This window comes from Sciurus vulgaris (assembly GCF_902686455.1).
Source record: "Sciurus vulgaris genome assembly, chromosome: 1".
NCBI classification, from domain to species: Eukaryota; Metazoa; Chordata; class Mammalia; order Rodentia; family Sciuridae; genus Sciurus; species Sciurus vulgaris.
Genome location: NC_136461.1, coordinates 53,807,833 through 53,829,940, shown reverse-complemented (window position 1 = coordinate 53,829,940; position 22,108 = coordinate 53,807,833). Strand labels below are relative to the sequence as shown.

General features: G+C 37.2%; 1 protein-coding gene across 5 annotated transcripts in view; it reads right to left on the bottom strand.

The window, feature by feature from the left end:
* DNAJC6 (DnaJ heat shock protein family (Hsp40) member C6) overlaps positions 1-22,108 on the bottom strand; it is a 164,578-nt gene that overhangs the window by 127,496 nt on the left and 14,974 nt on the right. For 2 of the 5 annotated variants that reach the window (XM_079130264.1, XM_079130259.1), the window contains exon 2: positions 1,037-1,101. The exons of 2 other annotated variants lie outside the window; for them this stretch is intronic. Coding sequence is in view for 1 of the 3 variants with exons in the window: in XM_079130258.1 (XP_078986384.1) it covers positions 672-690 (19 nt within the window). In the remaining 2 variants the exon portion in view is untranslated. Of the gene's footprint in view, positions 1-671; positions 1,102-22,108 lie in introns of all 5 variants that reach the window. One more of the 5 variants, XM_079130258.1, reaches the window with a different exon arrangement.

Sequence of the window (22,108 nt, the reverse complement as noted above, 5' to 3'; positions counted from 1 at the left end):
TGGCCCAAGTCAGAACTGCCCAGAAGAGTCCACCTAATTACCTAAATTACTGCCAGCAGAAATGTGGGCTGAATAAATGTATGTTGTCTCAAGTCACTAAGTTTTGAAGTGGCTTATTATATAGCAGAATCTAATCAGCACATATGTATGTTGCAAAGTTTCTGCCACGAAAAGCAAGACAGTCATTTAAAAAACAAGCAAACAAAAAAGTTTTTTTGTAAAGAAAGAAAGAAGAAATGAAGAAGGGAGGCTAGGGAGGGAAGGAGGGAAGAAAGGGGTGGCAGAGGGAGGAAAGGAAGGAAATTAGAAAAGAAAGAAGAGAAACAGAAATGTAAACTAGATTCAGATCCTGGCTCCACCACCCAGTAGCCGTGTTAGTCAAGTTACCCAAAACTTATCACACTCTCTAACACCACCTACCTCACCAACTGCTTTTTGAATTAAAGGTGATAATGTCTACACCACCCAGTTGAGTATTTGACATCTCGGATCCTTCCTCTCCTTCTCCTTCCTAATATTCCCAGCAGTGCCTGCATTTTTATGACTTAGCTTTATCCTACTCAGGTACACAATGCTATTGTTTACATCTTATTCTTAATTTACTCTCATTTCCTTTCCCAGGCAGAACAAGTCAAGTGACTCAAAATCCATTTACTTATGCTGTTAAGTACCTTGGGATGGCTGTAGCATGGCTCAGTCCAAGTACTACAGCTTCAGAACCAGGAAGCCAGTGGTGCAACTCTCAGTGCCAGACTGAGTGCAGGCCTGAGAACCTGCGGTCGGGAGTGAGCTGCTGGTGTAAGTCCTGGAGCCCAAAGGCTGCAGTGCTGATGTCCAAGGGCAGGGAAAAGAGGAGTGTGTCCCAGTTCCAAGAGAGAGACCCGAAATCCTCTATCAATTTTTTTCCAAGTTGGGACTTCAGCCGATTGGATGGTGCCTGCCTACATTAAGGCAGGTCTTTCTTACTCAGTCCACTGACTGAAATGACAATCTCCTCTGGAAACACCCTCATAGACACCCAAAATTAATGCTTTACCAGTTCTCCAGGTATTCCTCAATCCAGTCAAGTTGACACCATCACAGAGTTGAAAGATCTTTACACTGAAAAGAAATTGAAGAAGATACAAATAAATGGAAATACATCCTGTGTTCAGGGACTGGAAGAATTAATATTGTTAAAATATCCACACTAATCAAAGCATTTTACAGATTCAATGCAATCCTATCAAAATACCAATGACAGTCTTCAAAAAGGAAAAAAAATCATAAAATTCATATGAACCACAGAAGACACCAAATAACCAAAGCAATCTTGGACAAAAGGAACAAAGTTGAGGCATCACTCTACTTGACTTCAAAAGATACTACAAGGCTACAGTGACTTAAACAACATGGTACACAGACACAGAGACCACGAGGACAGACTAGAGAGCCCAGAAGTACATACATGTATTTGGAGCTAACTGATTTTCAACCTGGGTGCCAAGAACACACAATGGAGAAAGGTCTCTTCCACATACAAAACTCAACTTGAAGTGGGTTCAAGAGTTAAATTTAAAACTCCAAACTATGAAACTACTAGAAGAAAACATGGGACAAAGTTCCATGACATTGGTCTGGGCAATGATTTTTTTTTTTTTTTTCAATTTAACATCAAAATGGCTGGAAACAAAAATAGACAAATCAGACTACATCAAACTAAAAGGTTCTGCACAGGAAAGGAAACAATTAATAGGGTGAAGGGACAACCTACAGTATAAGAGAAAATATTTGTAAACTAACACATCTGACAAAGGGTTAATATACAAAATATATAAGGAACACCAACAACTTGATAGTAAAACAATAGCCTAATTAAAAAATGGGGAAAAGACCAAGAGAGGCATTATGCAAAAGAAAACATACAAATGATCAACAGGCATATGAAAAGGTGCTCAACATCACTAATAATCAGGGAAATGCAAATTGAAATCACAATGATATATCATCTCACCTCTGTTAGAATGGCTACTATCAAAAAGACAAGCAGTTTTCGGAGAGAATGTAGAGAAAAAGAAACCCTTACATACTGCTGATGTGAGACTGTAAATTAATATAACTATTATGGAAAGTAGATGGAGGTTCCTCAAGAAATTAAAAATGGGGGCTGGGGTTGTGGCTCAGTGGCAGAGCACTTGCCTAGCATGTGGAAGGCACTGGGTTCAATTCTCAACACCATATATAAATAAATGAATAAAATAAAGGTCTATCAACATCTAAAAAAAATTTAGAAAAAAGAAATAAAAAATGTAGCTACCATATCATTCAGCAATCTCACTACTGAGCATATGTCTGATTCCTATGTTTTTTGAAGCATTATTCACAATGCCAATGATATGGAATCAACCTATGTGTCCATCACCAGATAAATGAATGCAGAGAACTTGGTATATATACACCATGGAATACTATTTAGCTATTAAAAAAAAAAAAAAAGACAGAAATCCAGTCATTGAGGACAATAAGGATGAAGCTGGGGGACTTTTTCTTAGTGAAATAAGCTAGGCACAGGAAAAACAAATGCCACATGATCTCACAGGTGTGGGATTTAAAAAATTGATCCCATAGAAGTAGAGAGTAGAATGGTGGTTACCAAGGCTGGGATGGGGCTGTTGGGAAATATTAGTCACAGGATACATAATCAGATAGGAAGAATAAGTTCTATTGGACAGCCTGGCAACTATAGTTAATGAGGATATATTGTATTCTTGAAAAACTGCAGAGACTGGATGTCAAGTGTTCTCACTACAAAACAGTAATTATGTGGTAATAATTACACACTTGTTAATCAGCTAGATTTAACTATTCCACAACATCTACGTACTTCACAATGTCACGTTATACACAATAAATACATACCATTTTGTCTATCAATTTTTAAAAACAGTCTAAGAGACTGGGGGTGTAATTCAGTGGTAGAACACTTACTTTAGCATGCACAAGGCCCAGGCTCCTCCTCCACCCCCCCAAAAAAACATTTAAATTGCATTTGTGGCAGTCATTATTTAAGTTTATTTAAATCTTTAACTATGTTTAATAGATCAGGCTGGTATGTGAACAAATAAATTTAAAATTTTTAAATCAACATTCTGAAACAATATAGCTTTTAGAAGTATAAAATAATATCTTCATGACATTAAGGCAAACAAAAATTTGTTAAACTAAACCCCAAAAGCAATAATCATAATGCAAAAATTAGTAAGAGAATATATTATAAAATTTTGTGGGTTGGGGCTATAGCTCAGTGGTAAAGCACATGTTTAGCATGCACAAGGACCCAGATTCAATCCTCATTTTCCCAGCCCCCCAAACTTTTTTTCAACAAAATACATAAATAAGAGAGTAAAAATACAAGCCACAATGTGAGAGATTTTTTTCAATGCATATATTCAAAGAATTCATATCCAAAAAAACATAAATCACTCAAAAAACCTACAAAGCAATAAGAAAAACACAGACAATTTAAAAGAAAAATTTGGCAAAAATCATAATCAGATCTTTCACAAAAGGCTATATACAAATGGTAAATAAGCTTATGACAAAGAGCTTAACTTCATCATCATAGAAATTCACATTAAAACCACAGTGATATACCACTACATACCAACCAAAATGGGTAAAATTTAAAAGCTTAACAGCATCAAATGTTGATGAAAATGTGAAACAACTAGACATCTCATATACTGCTAACAGGAACAAAACTTGGTGCAACCACTTTGTAAAACTATTTGGCAGTAACCACTAAAGTTTAATACACATAAACCCTGTGACCTACTAATTTCACCTTTTGTTATTTAACCAGTAGAAATTCATTCATTTCACAAGCACAAGGCCCTGGGTTCAATCCCCAGCACCGCAAAAAAAAAAAGAAATCCATTCATATGTGCATCAAGAGATGATGATGCACATCTCATATATGAGAATGTTCACAGCAGTTCTCTTCAGAACAGACGAAAACTGGAAATTACCCACATGTCTGTCAAAATGAAAAAACATTATATCACTCAATGGAATACTCTGGAGGAATGAGAATGAGTGGACTACAACTACTACACATCATAGGTGGATCTCACAAACAAAAAGTTGAGGGCTGAGGAGATAGCTCAGTTGGTAGAGTGCTCGCCTCGCAAGCACGAGTTCAATCCCCAGCACCGCCAAAAAAAAAAAAAAAAAAAAGTTGAGCAAAAGAAACTAGGGCAAAAGATCAGCTACTAAAGGATTTCATTCCTATAAAATTCAAAAACAACACAACTAGTCTTCAGTGTAAGACAGCAGGTTAGTAGTTAGTACAGGTGAGAGGGTCAGGGGAGCAGAAATGGCTTCTGGGTTGCTTCATGTCCTGCTACTTGATCTGAATACTAGTTATACAAGTGCATTCGCTTTATAAAAATTCATCAACTGTACACTTAGAAGTTGTGCCTACTTTTCTATAGATTTGATTTTAAAGTTTGCTAAAAATTCAATATTCTTTGGGCATAAACATATCACAAATCATTATGAAAAATTCTGATGCCAAAGCAGTCCATCTTCTGAGAAGACTCTAAATGTGCCCATTTCTAAAATATTCTTTTATATGCTGCCAATTTTGCTTTTTCCTAATGCTGTCATTAGTTAGAAATTTCTCACATTAGAATTAAACTTCTTGATTTTGCTTTTCCTTCAAGCTTTTTAACCCTTTCTTATTCATTCACGGCAAACCAACAACAAATTTTGGAAGATAAAAACAATCAGAGCCCTAACCTGGAAGCTGAGCTATACAATACAGGATCCCCTAAGGATCCCCTAAGGTGTGTTGATTTGACATCACACCTACCTCTGAGCAATGTAGTGAGTGATAAAAACAAGAGTACAAAGAGTAAGTTGGATCAGCTGAAAATCAATTTAAGAAACATTAGATCCCAATCCCCTCCTTCAGCCTACTCAGTTGGGAAGCTGCCCCACCCAACCCTAGGAGAAGGCTAGAGGTTTATTCTCTAAAGAGGGAGGCATGGAGAAGATCACTGGACACGGGGAGCAGGCAGAGTCTGAGGCAGAGGTACTGCACTGACAACAGAGAGTTAAAATCAGTGTTTACGTCCTGAATGCTAAGATCCCCAGTGTTCTTCCCAGCACTGGATAGAATGCACAGGAATCCTCTTAAAAGAAATTAAATGGCACAGCAAATGGAGGCAGGTACACAGGGATGTGATTATTCTTCAATCCATCTCTTGGAGCTTAATAAAATGGGCCTATTCCTTAAAGACTAAAAGAAATAAAGGAAACACATTGTAATTAGGCATAAATAGCCACACTGAAGAGCCAACAAGGAAGGACTTTTAACGAAGGTAGAGAAGTTAGGCCAAAATAAGCCACCACAGCATCTCACTACCCCACGAATTCATGGACCTATAAGTATCAACTTTTAGGTATCTTGTCTATGAGCACATCAGCCCCTCTGTGTTTTTACATCTCACGACCTCATTTGTTTGCATTTTTAGACTGGAATTTTTAATTTCTTTTAAGATGAATTTGCAGCAAATCTGCCAACAGATCTGATTTTAAGTGCACTACTTTATCCCACAGAGTTATACATATGGTCCTTCCAATCCACTGTACTCATTCACTCTTGCAATAGACTACTCAAAAGGAAACATACAAGTAGCCAACAGGTATTATGAAAAGGTCCTCAGTATCACTAATCATTGGGAAAGTACAAATCAAAACAATTAGAAATCACCTCACTCCTATTAAAATGGTTATTATTACCATCAAAAAGATGAAATATATTTTTGGGGAAGGATGTAGAGAAATACAAAGAATGTATGACAGCTTTCACTCTATTCATTCAATCACTCATTCGTTGATTTAGGCATTTTCATATGGGCCAGGAGTAACTTGAAGATAACAACTTTCAAAATGTAATTGTCATGTGGGCATTAATTCTTAAAATGTTATAGTTTTACAAAGAGGCAAAATAACATAAAGAACAGATCAAAGAAATCTGTTGGAATCCTGTATCCACCATTGTGTTGGATTTCTTTTATCTTTTTTAGTTTTTTTTATATTTATTGCACAGTAAGTATTTTATACATCTGTGTGAACTTTTAATCCAGCTACATTTATACTTTGTAATCATTTTTAAAATGCAAGATTAGAACATTTATCAGTGCAAAACAATTTTATCACTGTTAAAGTTTAAAACAAAAGGCCACAGAATTTTTTTTTCCTGAAGATTATTATTGATGTTCTTTTAATGCATTTGCATGTGAACCAACATCTTTCTATTGCTACGATAAAATACCTGAGATAATCAACTTTAAAGGTAGAAAGATTTGTCTTGACTATGGTTTCAGAGGTTTCAGTCCACAGCGAGCTTGCTCCCTTGCTTTGGGACCTGTAGCAAGGCAGAGCATCATGGTGGGGAACACTGGTGGATTAAAGCTGTTCACCTCATGGTGGCCAGGAAGCAGAGAGAGAGGAAAGCGCCAGGGCACCAGTATCGCAGCAAGGACACACCCCCAGAGACTTAACCTCCTTCTATGAGGCCCCACCTCCTAAAGTTTCCACCACCTCTAATATCACCATCAGCGGGGTGCCAAGTCTTCAACTCAAGTCTTTCTGAGACAATTCAAGATCGAAGCCATAAAAACAGCTACTAGCTGAGTTAAGCAGGTTATATTCTAAATCTGATCTTCATGCTTTCATCAATAAAATGGATATATTAATAGTTACCTCTCAGTATTCAGGCCAGGTTTAAATGAGAAAACACACTCAGCACTTAGCAGGATGCAGCATATAGTACATGGTAAGGAAGCAGCAACTTTATTGTCTCCTCAGTATCTTAATCTACTTCGTAAGGTTTTAAATCAAATGCATGACCTCCCTAGAGTTATACAAAAACCAGCACATTCTTCCCATCATTTCTGTTGTGGTTTTCTGCATGTATCAGACAAGATATAAGAAATAGCCTATGGGGGTATTGGCGAGGATGTGGGGAAAAAGGTACACTCATACATTGCTGGTGGGGTTGCAAATTAGTGCAGCCACTCTGGAAAGCAGTGTGGAGATTCCTTAGAAAACTTGGAATGGAACCACCATTTGACCCAGCTATCCCACTCCTTGGCCTATACCCAAAGGACTTAAAGTCAGCATACTACAGAGATACAGCCACATCAATGTTCATAGCTGCTCAATTCACAATAGCCAGATTGTGGAACCAACCTAGATGTCTTTCAGTTGATGAATGGATAAAGAAACTGTGGTATATATATACAATGGAATATTACTCAGCTATAGAGAATAATAAAATTATGGCATTTGCAGGCAAATGGATAAAATTGGAGAATATCATGCTAAGTGAGATAAGCCAATCTCAAAAAAAACCAAAGGTCTAATGATAATGGGGGGAGGGAGAGGGGCAAGAATGGAGGAAGGAGGGACTGTATAGAGGGAAAAGAGGGGTGGGAGGGGTGGGGGGAGGAAAAAAATAACAGAATGAGTCAAACATCATTACCCTATGTAAATGTATGATTACACAAATGGTATGCCTTTACTCCATGTACAAACAGAAACAACATGTATCCCATTTGTTTAGAATAAAAATTTTAAAAAAAAAATAGCCTATGGGCTTCTCAAGCCTAAGAAGTGACATATACGCAATAATAAAAAAAGAAAAAAAAAATGACCACTGTTCTACATAACTTGGAATCCTGCTATTCAAATAGCTAAGGCTGAGTACTAATGAACAAAAGCTAGTCTGGTTTTATGAGAGGAGACTACAGAGTAAATGAGGTTAATTCAGCACATGTTCTTGATCTTCTAAGTTGCTGGATAGGGAAAGGTGATACATTAAATTATTCCATAAGCGAACCCTGTGCATCAACTTGGTAACAGGCGCAACACAGTGCTGGACCATAAGCTCTATGAATTCTCCGCCACCCCCTCACTCACACACACTCACACACTAAAAGTTCAGAAGAAAATAAGGCAAATACCAAATGTGGGAGGAGGAATTGTGAGGAATAAAGGAAAAATGGTAGGGAACACAGGGTTGGTGGCAGTGGGTGATGATTATTTCCTAGTCACCTCAAGTCATCAAGTCATCATGACTCAACAACATTTAACATCATGTGCAATACCTATTGTTAGGCTGTTCCAGTGATAACTTTTAAAAAGTTGCAGTTACTACTCTGTTGAAGAGTTTCTTAAATGAAAAGTACATTTCCGTTGATCATAGATTGAATTTGGGGAGAGTTGATTCTAAGGCAAGGACAATAACATGAGGCCATATCACTGAACCAAAAAAAAAAAATTAATTAAGAAAACACATGGTGGGTTCAGGCTATTGCACATCAAGAATTTTGGTGGTCACATAAATTATGTATAGATGGGTAGTGGGAACGTAGCCTGGGAAAAGCAGAAGGTGGCCGACTGAGAATATGCCTACCTCCATGCCAGAAAAGGAGAGTAGCTGATGCAACAGCAATGTGAGAGCATCAGCTGAAACCACTGAGGCTGAAAAGCAAGAACCAGCTGAACTATGTACCAAGGCCACCTGATAATTACAATTATTATCAATTTAAAGGGAGCTCAGCAGAAAGACAGGATTGAAAGCAACAATTGAAATCAGCGACTCCAGAAAAAAATTATTTGGTTCTCAAAGTTAGGGGAAGACACCGTTGAGGAGGAAAGAGAGGAAGAGGATCCCAAAGCTTCCATGAAGCTGAGTCTCTGAATCTGACTGCCCACTGGAAGTCCTCGAGGAGCTTGCTGAACACACAGACCCTGGAAGTTCACCCTGCAAACGTCAAGAGACTCTGAACCAGAGGAGAGAAGAGGGTATCCTCTTAGGGAGAAGGGGAAGACAAATGCATGAAAAAGAGACGGAAACTATACCCTCTATCCTGGCTGGGGGTGGTGCTCTCTGGAAGCCCACAAGAAACAGAATGGTGGAGATGGAGACAGGAGATGCAGAGATGCAAAGGGACTTTGATGTGAAGAAAGTTGCTGAGGAACTTCGGACTAGAGAGTCTCAGTCTTTTTAAGAAGCAGTGAGGTCATCTCTGAGAGAAAAGGCCTCAATAATAGTGGGACAGGTTTGGAGCAATACTTAGCAGAAATGAGTGTGAGTCACCAAGATAAAGGACTGCGCAGAATTTGTGATACTAGAGGCCTAGCAGGAGTGCACAGCACAGTTTTGTGACTTTTCTCAGGAATTGGAAAGATGGCATACTTGAGACGGACCCTGGACCCAGGCTGGAGAGGAAGGAAGTTAGGTTAAGGTCATGGAGTTAGAAGAGAGTCAGAAACAGGCCTGTGGAAATCACAGGACAGGCCCACTGAGAATTGGGGGTGGGAAGCTAAGTATAGAACTCACATGTTTATTTGGTAGAAGTGAAGTGTCACCAATGGATCACTACACATCTATCATAATGGCTAAGATGAAAAAGTAATACCAAATGCTATCCAGGATATGGAGAAACTGGATCACTCATGCATGCAATACTGTTAGGAATGTAAAATGGTTTACCACTCCAAAAAATCGCTTGGCAATTCCTTTGAAGAATAAAAGTGGAAGCCGAGGGCGGTAGTACTTCCAGTTACTCAGGAGACTGAGGCAGGAGGATGGTTGACTTCAAAGCCAACCTCAGCAACTTAGTAAGACCCTAAGCAACTCAGGAGACACTATCTCTAAATAAAATACAAAAAAGGGCTGGGGATGTGGCTTAGTGGTTAAATAAATAAATAAAAAATAAAAGAATAAAAGTGGATTAGCAATTGGACAGTTTAGCAATTGGACTCTTGGGTATTTATCCTACAGAAATGACACTTTCACACTGGAAGTTATATACAAATGTTCACAGTCAGGGACTGGAAATGTGGTGAAAATTAAAGAGACTCTGGCACACCCATGCCACATAATGCCACTCAGTAATTAAAAAAAAGAATGAAATGGTAAACACAACTTGGATGAAACTCATAGAAATTATGCTGAGTGAGAAAGCCAATCTCAAAATGAAACATACTTCATGATTTCATTTATGGAATAATCATGAGATAGCATAATTTTAGAGATGGAAAACTGATTAAATTGCAAGGGGTTACATACTGGTGACAAGGAGTAGCTTCACAGGGGTAACACAAGGGAGTCTGTGATGATGGTTCAACTGAATATCTTGATTATGGTGGTTGTTATTCAAGATTACACAAGAGAAAACTGCACAAAACTATTTACATTCACAAATGAGTTCATATTATAACTGATGAAACCTGAATAAGGTTGTGCAAATGTCAGTCTCTTGGCCTTGGTGTTGTACTACAATGGTATAAGATTCAGGGAGGCTAAAGGAGGCATGTGTAGGACTTCGCTATACATTTCTTTATAATATCTGACAAATCTATAATTATTTCACAATAAAAAGATTTTTTAAGTCCACAGGGCAACAAACTGAGTAATAGTCACTGAACAAATATTCATTGAGTGGCTTGTTATGCCAAGTTCCATACCAAACACTGAATGTAATTGTGACAAGACAGTCTCTGACCTCAAGAGGGTCATGATTTGGGTAGGGAGTCTGACATTGTGCTTCTCGATCTCTTAGGCATTGGAGAAGAGAGTCTCCATGTAAGTAAATAGCTCATCCCCTAGCAACTGTAGCGGTCTTCCTTATACGCCTTGGAAATACTAAGGACACATAGGAAGGGATTTTGCCACCATAGCCCAGGAGATACAGCCTATTCCCACACACCCTCCCATCCATCTCTCCTTTTCAGGTGACCTTTTAACACCTCAGTGTTCCCACCAAGAGCTTAACCTAACTCTCCCTCACCCAGGAATCCGAAGACTGAACACAGTCACCTCCGCAGATCACAGGGGGAAAACTAGACTGTACAATCCGTGCACGTCTCCTGGCTTTGAGGGAGGAAGGACTTAAAAATTTTTCACTTGCAGTAACTAGAAGCTTTTGTTTGAAAGTGTGAGATACTGAAATTGTTTTGCATCTCAATGTGCACTGCAGATAAGCACTCTGCTGCTATGTGACCTCCTCCAACAGTCTGACCTACTTTTTTTTCCAAACTTGGAAAACAAATATTTCCTAAAATGTTTAAATAGAAAAGAAAAAAGTATATGTACATGCTTCCATATGAATAAACCTTGAAAACATTAAGCTAAGTGAAAGCAGCCAGACATGAAAGACCACATATTATATGATTCCATTCATGTAAAATGTTCAGAACAGGTAAATCCATGGAGATTAAGGGATGTCAGCTTGTGGGAGGGGAAGGAAGGGAGTCACGACTGATGGGTATCAGGTTTCCTTTTGCATGATGAAAATGTGCACAACCTTATGCATATACTAAAAACCACGGTGTTGTGTGTTGTGATTGAATTATATGACACATAAATCACAAGTCAATGAAAAAAAGAAGTAGGGATTTCATTTAAAAGTTTTCAAATTTAACTTCTCTTTTAGTCACGTAATTTTTTCATAAGAAGCAATTTTACCCAATATGAAAAAAAAACAAGAATCGGAACACTCCGAAAGCCCGGTTTGAAAATACCTATAATAAAACCAACTCCTCTCATTTTTACAGATGGGAAAAATTAGACCAGAATGTGAAAAGCCTGACTCAAGGTGAGTCAGTGGCTAGACTGTTAGAAAAGTTCAGGCCTCCTCACTTCCAGGCCAGTGAACTCCTCTTCTACCTGGCAGCCTCGTTTCTTAGAAGATCAAAAATAACCTCTAAACCACTGAAACACACAAAATAGGTTGTCAAACAAAGAGGAGGAAGGGGAGGAAGAAAAGGAAGGAGTGAAGACAGGGAAGGAAAGGAAGGAAGGAGGGAGGGAGGGAGGGGAAGAGAAGAAAGGTTGGTCCATTTCTATCTTATGCACAGTGTCACCTACTTACCCAGGCATTTGAATTACCTTCCTCATTCATGTTGCCCTATTAAAAATGGGGTTTGAATGGATAAGGTGTCACTTCTACACTTCTTTTAATAACTGAAGACCTATTTATTATAGTGAAATATGAATATAGCAACATGTTACAGACACTAAAATTGTGCAAAGTTTTTGAGCAGTCATGTCAAATGAGAAAAAGAAAATAGGGCAGTAACTCAGTAAAGTACATATATGAGCACATAAAGATGCCCAGAGGGAGATACACTCCAATTCCAACAGCAACTATTTCGAAGAGATGGAATCATGAATGGTTTTGAGTTTTCTCTGTGCTTTTCTGAATTTTCATAATTTTTCGAGGGGCGTCTACATGCATTTTACCCACTCTGTGTCAGGCACTGTGCTAGGTTCCTCCTATGTACTACTTCTGATCTCACCACGACTCCATCAGTGAGGCATTACTATTTCCATTGCCACAGTAAGGAAGCAGAGACTTACAGACCTTAAGGAATTTGTCCACATTGTTCAGGGGAAATTTCCAAACCTGGTTTTTTCCCTTTTCCCAGTTTTCCTCCCTTCTCCCTATTTTCCCCCCTTCTGCTTTCCTTTTTTCTTTCTTCCTTCCATTTATGGCATGAAGGAAGGGCCAGTGATGTGCCCGCATCCCACCCAGTAATTAAAAGCATAGGAAAGACATGAAGGGGAAAACAGGATGCTCTGGGAGTGGGCGATGGGGCAGGTCGTGGGGAGGAGGGGACCTGGAGTCAGAATGTCTTCCAGAGGAAGCTACCACGGGCAAGAGGAGAAGGAGCCAGGCAAGGAGGGTAAACATTCCAGACAGAGGAAACAGCATGGGAGAACTCACAATCTCACAGGCTTTGAGGAAGTAAAATGAATACAGTGACTTACTACCAATTCCAAGCTGTACCTGTGCATGTGTGTGCTCATGTAGGTATGTGTACATGTGTATATACAGTTAGATGTGTATTTTAATATTTTGATTTTAACATAAAATGTTAACAAGATTACATTTTGATGTTTATGAATATTTTTATTAAAATAATTATAGGTATACTTTAATCATTAAATTTGGGATTCCCAAACCAGAAATACTCTCACTATACCCTCAACAGGCCAAGTCCCAGGGGGCGGGAATGGGAAGGAGAGATGGTTCCCGTGCTTCTACCCCACCTCCATCCCATTTAAAGCAAGTCCCTCCCTTGCAGTGGCCTCTATTGAGTGTCCCTCTCCTTTGAACACTGGTTCCCAGATTTTCCCATTTATCTTAGAGCAGCAGGAGTCACAGCTGGGTCCAATTTCTGCAACACTACCAACACCACAGCTCAACTTGGAAAAAATATTCTAAATTTAAACCACTCAGCACCAAACTAAAAATGGCTTATAAAGAGGAACAAACATACCTTGTGTTGGGCTTCTGTTAGATTTCACAAGCACAAATTCCACCTTTTTTTTTTTTTAAAGCATATGTGATCAAATGATTCTTAAGTAATTAAAAAGAAAAAGAAAAACTCCAAGTTCTTATGAGATGAAAGTATTTTTAAACAGCCAGGAAAGAGAAGGGAGAAGGGTAAGGAGTGTGCTGACTCAGGCAAGAGGCATATGGTTTTGTTTGCTTGCTTGTTTGTTTCTGTGGCACTGAGGACTGACCCCAGGGGTGCTCTACCACTGAGCTAGACCCCCAGCGTTTTTTATTTTTTTATTTTGAGACAGGGTTGCATTAAGTTGCCAAGTTTGGCCTCCCGCTTGCAATCCTCTTGCCTCAGCCTCCTGAGTCCCTGGGATTACAGGCATGTGCCACCACACTGGGCTGCATTTGGCATTCTGAGAATGTTGTCTGGCCCAAATATTAGTGTATGCTGGACTTCTCCTCCCACTTTCTCATCAACAATTTTAAAGAGTGAGACGGAACCAGGAATCAGAAATCCTGTGCACAAGGCCTGGTTATGAGACAGACTCCCACCCAACCCCAGGTGATTTCTCTTTCACAGGCTTCAGTTTCCTCATCTGTAAAATGAGAAGTCTGAACTTGACTAGTGCTTCTCAAGCTTTTTTTTTTTTGTCCTTGGCGCTTTTTTTTAATATGTAATATTAAAAAGTTTATTTTTTATTTTTATTGAAGTGTAACAGACGTACTGAAAAGTGAACAACTTGTGCATTCAGTTTAATGAGTTTTCACAAATTGACTTCACTGGAAAAGTTAGCAGTCAGATCAAGTAATAGAGCATTACCAACTTCCCAAAACCCCTTCACTTAGCACACTTTCTTTTTTTTTATTTTTTACTTTTTGTAGTTGTAGATGGACATAATGCTTTTATTTTATTTGGTTTTCTGTTTGTTTGTTTTATGTGTGTGTGTGTGTGTGTGTGTGTGTGTGTGTGTGTGTGTGTGTTTAATGTGGTGCTAAGGATCGAACCGTGCTAGGCACGTGCTAGGCAGGCACTCTGCCACTGAGCCACAACCCCAGACCCCACTTAGCACACTTTCTAATACTAGACTTGGAGTAGGGAAACACATCTAAAAAGACTGAAAAATAAGTACCAGGTTACTTCTTGGTTTGATTTTAATAGAAAAGCTGGGGAAACACGAACATTTTCACAAAGGTTCAAATCACTTTGTCACCATCAGCTCCGTCTCACACGAGTAGAGCTTTTTACTGCCCTGACTGATTCCTAAAACCACCATAATATGTACTTGTGATAAAAGGAGAGTCAAGCCCATAAGTGCTAAAAAAATGAGGTGAGTAAATGACCAGAACTTTCACTGAGGACGTGGGCAGTGACATGAAGCTCATGGATGACTAGCCAACACACAACCCTGCAACCTGGGAAGGATAATGAAGGAATGCCTCCGCAACTATGGTAGAAGGTTTGGATCAAGTTTTCTAGAGCACTTTGTATTTCAAACATTCAAATTATTTTATAAATTTTAGGATTATATTGAACATGTGGGGGGAGAGCTGACTATTCCAAATCATAAAATAATGAAAGCATTAAGTATTTAGATGGAGAAACTGACTTAGGAAAGTGGAAGTTCTGTTAGCATATATACTCTGGAACAGAGCAACACACATTTATAAGCACTAAAGAGAACATAAAGAAAAAGATACAAACATTTAATAAGCAACATTTAATAACTTGTTTGTTACTTACAGGTTTAAAATGTCCTTGATATCACAAGTTTTTTGGTTTGCTGCTTTCATTTTTTTTAATGAAGTCCACATTTTAAAGTAACTTAGGCAGTTTCAGCTTCTAGTTAGAACAAATTGTAGCAGCACAGCTGCTGAGTTCTGCCACAGACAATCAGAAAAGCCAGACAGATAAAATCCAAAACCATCTGCGTGAAGTACTAGGAAAGGCATAGCTGGGTGTAATGGCACATGCCTGTGACCCCAACATCTCAGAAGGCTGAGGCAGGATTGCAAGTTCAAGGCCAGCCTGGGCAACTCAGTAAGACCCTGTCTCATTAAAATTAAAAAAAAAAAAAAATTTTAATTTAAAAAAAGGGCTGGGGAGTGTAGTCCAGTGGTAGAGTGCCCCTGAATTCAATCCCCAGTACCTATTTAAAAAAAAAAAAAAAGGGCTGGGGATATAGCTCAGTTGGTAAAGTGCTTACCTTGTAAGCACAAGGCCATGGGTTCGATCCCCAGCACCGCAAAAAAAAAAAAAAAAAAAAAAAAAAAAAAAAGGGAAAGAAAGAAAAAATGCAAGGATTTGAGGAGTCTGACCTTGGAAAGAGGAGAGTCTCACTGACAAACCCAACTTTCTGCAAGTCCATTTTCCCACTTACGGTATTTGCCAATTCTTGGCATGCGGCAAGAAGCTAAGAAGGCAGGCAGAGGAAAGCTGCTAAGAGGCAGAGAAGCCTGCAGAACTTCTACATACTCTTGCAGATGTAGAGACAAAGAGTAGAGTCAGGTGGGGTTGTGCATGCTTGTAATTCCACCAGCTCAGAAGGGAGGCAAGAGGATTGCAAGTTCAAAGCCAGCTTCAGCATAGCCCTAACCAACTTAGTGAGACCCTGTCTTAAAATTAAAAATGGGTTGGGGATGTAGCTCAGTGGTAAAGAAGCATCCCTGGGTTAAATCCCCAAGTTACAAAAAAAAAAGTGTGGGGGTGGAATTCAGGGCTGAAAAGTCCATTCTGGATCCTGGAGTGGCTCAGAGCAGTGGGCCTGTCTTGAGTTTTCTCCTTGAGGCATTACTGACTCACCTGCACCAGGCAAAGAGAAGGAAGCTGAAAAGCAGAATGAACATTTTGCAGAGTAGTTTTTGGCAGACTCAACAGTACTAAAGATAGAAATATTGGAGTTTAGAACTTATCAGCGGGGAGAGGTTGTGGCTCTCAGTCACTTTCCTGGAGGCACAGGATTGGGAGAAAACACAAGTAGACCAAACTTTAAAAGTCTGCAAAAAAGCCTCAATTAGATTAAGTGCCTGGTTGAATTGAAGTGATTGTAGCAGACCAAAGTTCTGCTGAAGCCATTAGAAAAGTCAGATTAAAAAAAAAAAAAAAATCTGCTTGAAGTAATAGGAGAATAATTAATCTGCTAGGCAGAGAATAGGATAAAATAGGATAAATACTTTCAACTGCTGAAAAAGAACAGGATAAATACCCTCAACAGGGAGATACCATAATCCAGAACATCTTCACACACATTGTTGGGCATTTAATAAAAGTTCCAAGGCATATGAAGAAAGAAGGGTCAACAAGAAAGACAGAAGAGATATAAAGGCTCACAAGTAACCAATACATTAGAGTTTTCAAATGTGGTTTTAAAAATGACTGTGATTTATATATTCAAGAAAACAGATGACAACATGAAAAACTTATTTTAAAAGAATCTAATAAAAAATATAGAACTAAAAAATACAAAGTGAAATTAAGAAATTAACATGTTGTCTAACAACAGATTAGACATAGCAAAGGAAGTTAGTTAGCTCTAAGGCTGGGGAGAAATGACAAAGTTGAAAACGAGTACAGAAAATAAAATAAGGAATACATTGAAAGGGTTAAAAAAAAAAGAATTGGAGCCCCAGAAAAAGAGAACAGGATGGAGCAAACCAATATATGAAGAGGTACTAGTAAAGAATTATAAGAATTGCAAAAACATCAAGCCACAATGATTCAAAAAGGACTGGATAAATCCAAGGAAAATCTAGGAAGCCTTTGAAAACCAAATATATAGAGAAAAGTCTTAAAAGCAGCCAAAGGGAAAAAATGTAAAATCAAATAGTGACAATAAGACTGACAGCCAACTTTTTCAAGAAAGGATGAAAGCCAGAAGACAACGGAATAAAAAATTTAAAGTGCTTTAAATCTGCTTCCCAGAATTTTTTTTTTTTTTTTTAAATAAGGTCTTGCTATGTTGCTCAGGCTGGTGGTCTGCCTCAGCCTACCTAGTAGCTTGGAAAATAGGGGTGTGCCACCACTTCTAGCTTCTTCCCAGCATTCTACATACTTAATGAAAATACTTACAAAAAGAAAAGGCAAAATTAGTTCATGCCAGGTCACTAACATTGAGAGCATTCTTTTCTATCTGGTATGTACTTATAAGTACAAGAACTACTAAAGGGAGTTTTGTTTTGTTGGTTTGGATTTTCTACTTTTTAATTTTAATTTCTTTTGTTTTTCTTTCTTTCTTTCTCTCTTTCTCTTTCTTTTTCTTTCTTTCTTTCTTCCTGTCTTTCTTTCTTTTTGTCTGTTTTTAATGCAGGAAAAAAACATCCCCAAAAGAACATATAGGAATTAAGGAAGAAATGAAAAACAATGACTAGAGTAAATATGTAGGTGAATCTAAGTCAATACAGATTCAAATGAATACAGAATACAAAACAATAATTTGTCTCTCATGGGAGCTTAACTATGTGTATGATTAAAATGAATCACAAAAATAACACAAAAGGCAGAAGGTAGGACGCAGATGGGGAAGAAAACAGAATAAATGGAGTTAAAGTGTTCTCAGATGCTAACAGTGTCTGGAATATAATTAAGTAAAAATAACAATAGGGTTCTCTCTCTCTCTCACACATACACAAACACACGAACAAAGTAAAATGAAAACAAATGTGTAACTTCTATGCTAGTAGAAAAGAAAAAGGGAAAATTAAAAATAATGCCTGATTAATCCAAATGAAAGCAAAACAATTTTTTAAAAAGTGATACATAGGGCTGGGGTTGTGGCTCGGTGGTAGAGCACTTGCCTAGCATGTGCGAGGCACTGGGTTCGATTCACAGCACTGCATATGAATAAACAAAATAAAGGACTATTGCCAACTAAAAAAGTTTTTAAAAAAGTGGTACATAAAACAGATGGGATACAAACTGGAATTATGTAATAACTAACATTGTTGCTACAGACCTTCATATATCAATTTTCAAACTAAAGACCAAATTGCCAGACTGTATTTTCTTAAAACTCACTTACATGCTGCTTATAAAAGATATGGTTTAGGGACTGGGGCTACAGCTCAGTGGTAGGAATGCTTGCCTCACACATGTAAGGCACTGGGTTTGAGCCTCAGCACCACATAAAAATAAATAAAGATATGTCCACCTACTACTAAAACATTTTTTAAAAAGATACAGATTAAACAGAAGGGAACAAAAAATTAAAGTATAAAAATGGGAAAAGGGACACCATATATCAATTAACCCAAAGAAAGCTGGTATATCTTCAAAATCAAAAGAAGAATTAGTAAAGAGACATTTTATAATTAAATATGACAATTATAAATTTACATGGTATGAGCCAGGTGCAGTGTGCACACCTCTAATCCCAGAAGTTTGGGAGGCTGATGAGAGGAGGATCACAAGTTCAAGGTCAACCTGGGCAACTTAGGGAGAAACAATCTCAAATAAAAATTGAAATGGGCTGGGGATGTGGCTCAGTAGTAGACTGTCCCTGGGTTCAACCTCAGTGACACACACACACAAACACAGAAAAAAAAGAACAAAAAAGTCATATAGTATGCACTTAATAACATAGCCTCAAGGTTAAATAAAAGAAAAATTAGCAAACATAAAAGGAGAAACAGGGAAATCGAAAATCACAATGCAGGCATTTTACCTCTCTTAGGAACCAATAGAATGAGAAAAAAAAAAAAAAATCAGTAAGGATATAGGAGATCTGTACTGTAAAATTAACAATTAAAATAATTGGCATACGTAAAATGTGGAACCAAACAATGTTAGTATGCACATTATTTAAAAGTACACACACGATATGCATATATAAAAATTGATCATATGCAGGGCTTCAAAGCATGTCTCAAAAATTTTCAAAGAACTAAAGTCATCCAAAGTATGTTCTCTCACTACAGTGAAAGTAAGTCAGAAATCAATAGGAAAAAAAAAAAAAAAAAAAAACTAGAAACACCCCCAACTACTTAGAAATTAAGGACTAAATTGCTATAAAAAAATCAATCACAATGGAAATTGTGAAATATTTTAAACTAAGTAATATAAAAATATGGCATAATACTCACAGGATGCAGCAAATGCTATGCTTAAAGGAAAAAGCATAACCTCGAATGAAAATATTTTTAAAAACCAAAGATGTAAACTTCCCTCTGAAGAAACTAAAAAATATTTCTGAAATTACAACCAAACTGCATAGAAGAAAACAATAAAGATAAAAGCAGAAATTCATGAGATACAAAATAAACATAAAATACAGAAAACAACCAAATCAAAGATTGAAAGGATTACTAGTATTCACGAAACTTTTAACAATACACATCAACATAAGTGAGAATTACCAGTTTAAAAAAATCAATGTCAGGAATGAAAAATAGATACAAGACCACAAACCTATGAACATTTAAATAATTATAAGAGGATATTTTTTTAAAACCTTGTATCAGGATGAAACGGACAAATTCTTAGAAAAAAATACAACTTATTAAAACACAAAATAAATAAGATATTTGAATAACTGTATACCTATTAAAGCAATTGAATTCTTTATTTTAAAGTCTCACAACGAAAAAATTTCCAAACCCAAATGCCTTTTTTTCTAGACAGTGTGAATTTTTTAGACATTTGAGAAATAATTTAAATCTGACAAAACTCTTCTCAGAAACAGAAAAAGAACAATAAACTCATTTTATAAAGTCAGCATATCCTGACATGCCAATCCCAACAAGGGTACCACAGCAAAGGAAAATGACAGGTTAATCTCTTTCATGAACAAAGATGTTCCTCAATAAAATACTAGCAAGTCAAATCCAGCAACACACAAAAAGGAAAATATGACAACTTAGGTGAGTTTGTTCCAGAAGTACAAAGTTAGTTTAACACTCAAAAATCAATGATTTAACATACTATCAACAAAATGAAATGGCACATATAATCAGAATGACAGAAAATATTTGCTAAAACTCAGCATCAATTCTTGATAAAAACTGAGATTAAAAATACAACTTTCTTAATCTAATAAATAACATGAAATATTATAGTTAATGGTGGGAAAAACTGATAGCTCTTCCCCTGAGATGAAGAACAGGGTAAGGATACTTAGAATCACTACTTCCATTCAACATTTTAAGAGAGATCCTAGCTCATGCAATAAGACAAGGAAAAGAAAAGTATAAAGATCAAAAAGGAGAAAATGAAAACATCATTATTTACAGAAAACCAACTGGTGGCTGAAATAAAGTTGACATGTAAAAATGAGTTATATTTATATATTCAGGAACAATTCAAAAATGAAACTTTGAAGTGTCCATTAAAGTACCATAAAAAGGGGGAAAAAAAAAAACAGTAAGCAGCGACATTACTTCTTAGCAGACTCATGACACTTAAACCCTGGTTTCTCCACCCTCTAAAGAAGGTAGTTTATGATCTGCTCAATCCCATTGTTATGAACAATTTTTTTAAAAATGACGAGAAATACAGTATTGAATATATAATCCCCAGAAGTTTTAATGTGTCCCAGACTCCTTTAAAACAGGAAGGGGGACAAAATCCCAAGTCATTTTGCTCTTCACTGAGCAGCACAGATATGTACGAATATAGGAACATTTTGTATTTGCCTTTAATATCTTTAGATGACATCCGAAGATTCAACAAACTACCCAACGCAGAATTAAATGAACAAACAGAAAAAATTCATACTGTATAGATAAAATGTTTCAGCTGCAGTGTAAAGGGGAAGTGACACAAATCATTTATAATAAAACAACTTGTATTTCAATATGCAAAAGCTCAGGTAGAACTATATGAAAAGACATAATAAAGTGATCAAATACTTGTAGCTGTGTGTAGATGGAATGAAACAGGTGGTATTATACTGGGGTCTCAAACAGAAGGGGTGTTGCCTTGGGGAAGTAATTTTCTGAACTAAAGGAAATACGATCTTCCTTAGATTTACACAGCACGTATGTAAAGCCAACTTATGTTCTAGGCTCAGAAAAGTATGAGGGTTTTCACCTACTTCTTCAGCAAAACATTTCAAAATTGCTGAGGACATCGGCTAATCTGCCATTGACTGGAACAGTCCAGATACTGCAGGACATCTGATATTTCTGGTTTCTGCCCATGGATATTACCAGAGCCCCTCAATCAGGTGACCATTGGAAAAAAAAAAAACAAAAACAAAAAACACTTGCAAACCTCCTGTGTGTCCAATTCCCATTGAGAAGCACTGGCAAAGACCAATCCCTAATCCCAGCTCTACTACATGTTAGCCCTGAAACCCTGAGAAATTCCTTAGGCAGATGCAGATCACCTTGAAACATCATTTTGCCACCCACCCAGTCAAAAAAAAGCAGCACAAAAATCCTTGAAAGATCGTGAGTTTTCTCTAAAGGTATCAAAGTCATGTTGGTTAAGGGAAAAAAAAAAATCACAATGTTTTTGAATTTTCTTATGCTTATTTTATTTTTAATTAAAGATTCAGGGGTGAATACCATATTATTTTTTTAATACATAGGGCCTAAAGTCTGGTTCTAAGTCTGTTCAGTTTCCAATCAGATTTTATAATAACTTCCAGTGAAAAAATTCTTTCATGAGTCCCTGGCATATATAAGGCTCAAATCCGAGTTTTGCCACATTAAAATGTTTTATATATATATATATTACATATATATCTTAATATATATGTTAATTTGCTTACAGAGTATCATGTTGTTCTTTAGAAACAAAATCTAGACAAATGACAGAAGCATTA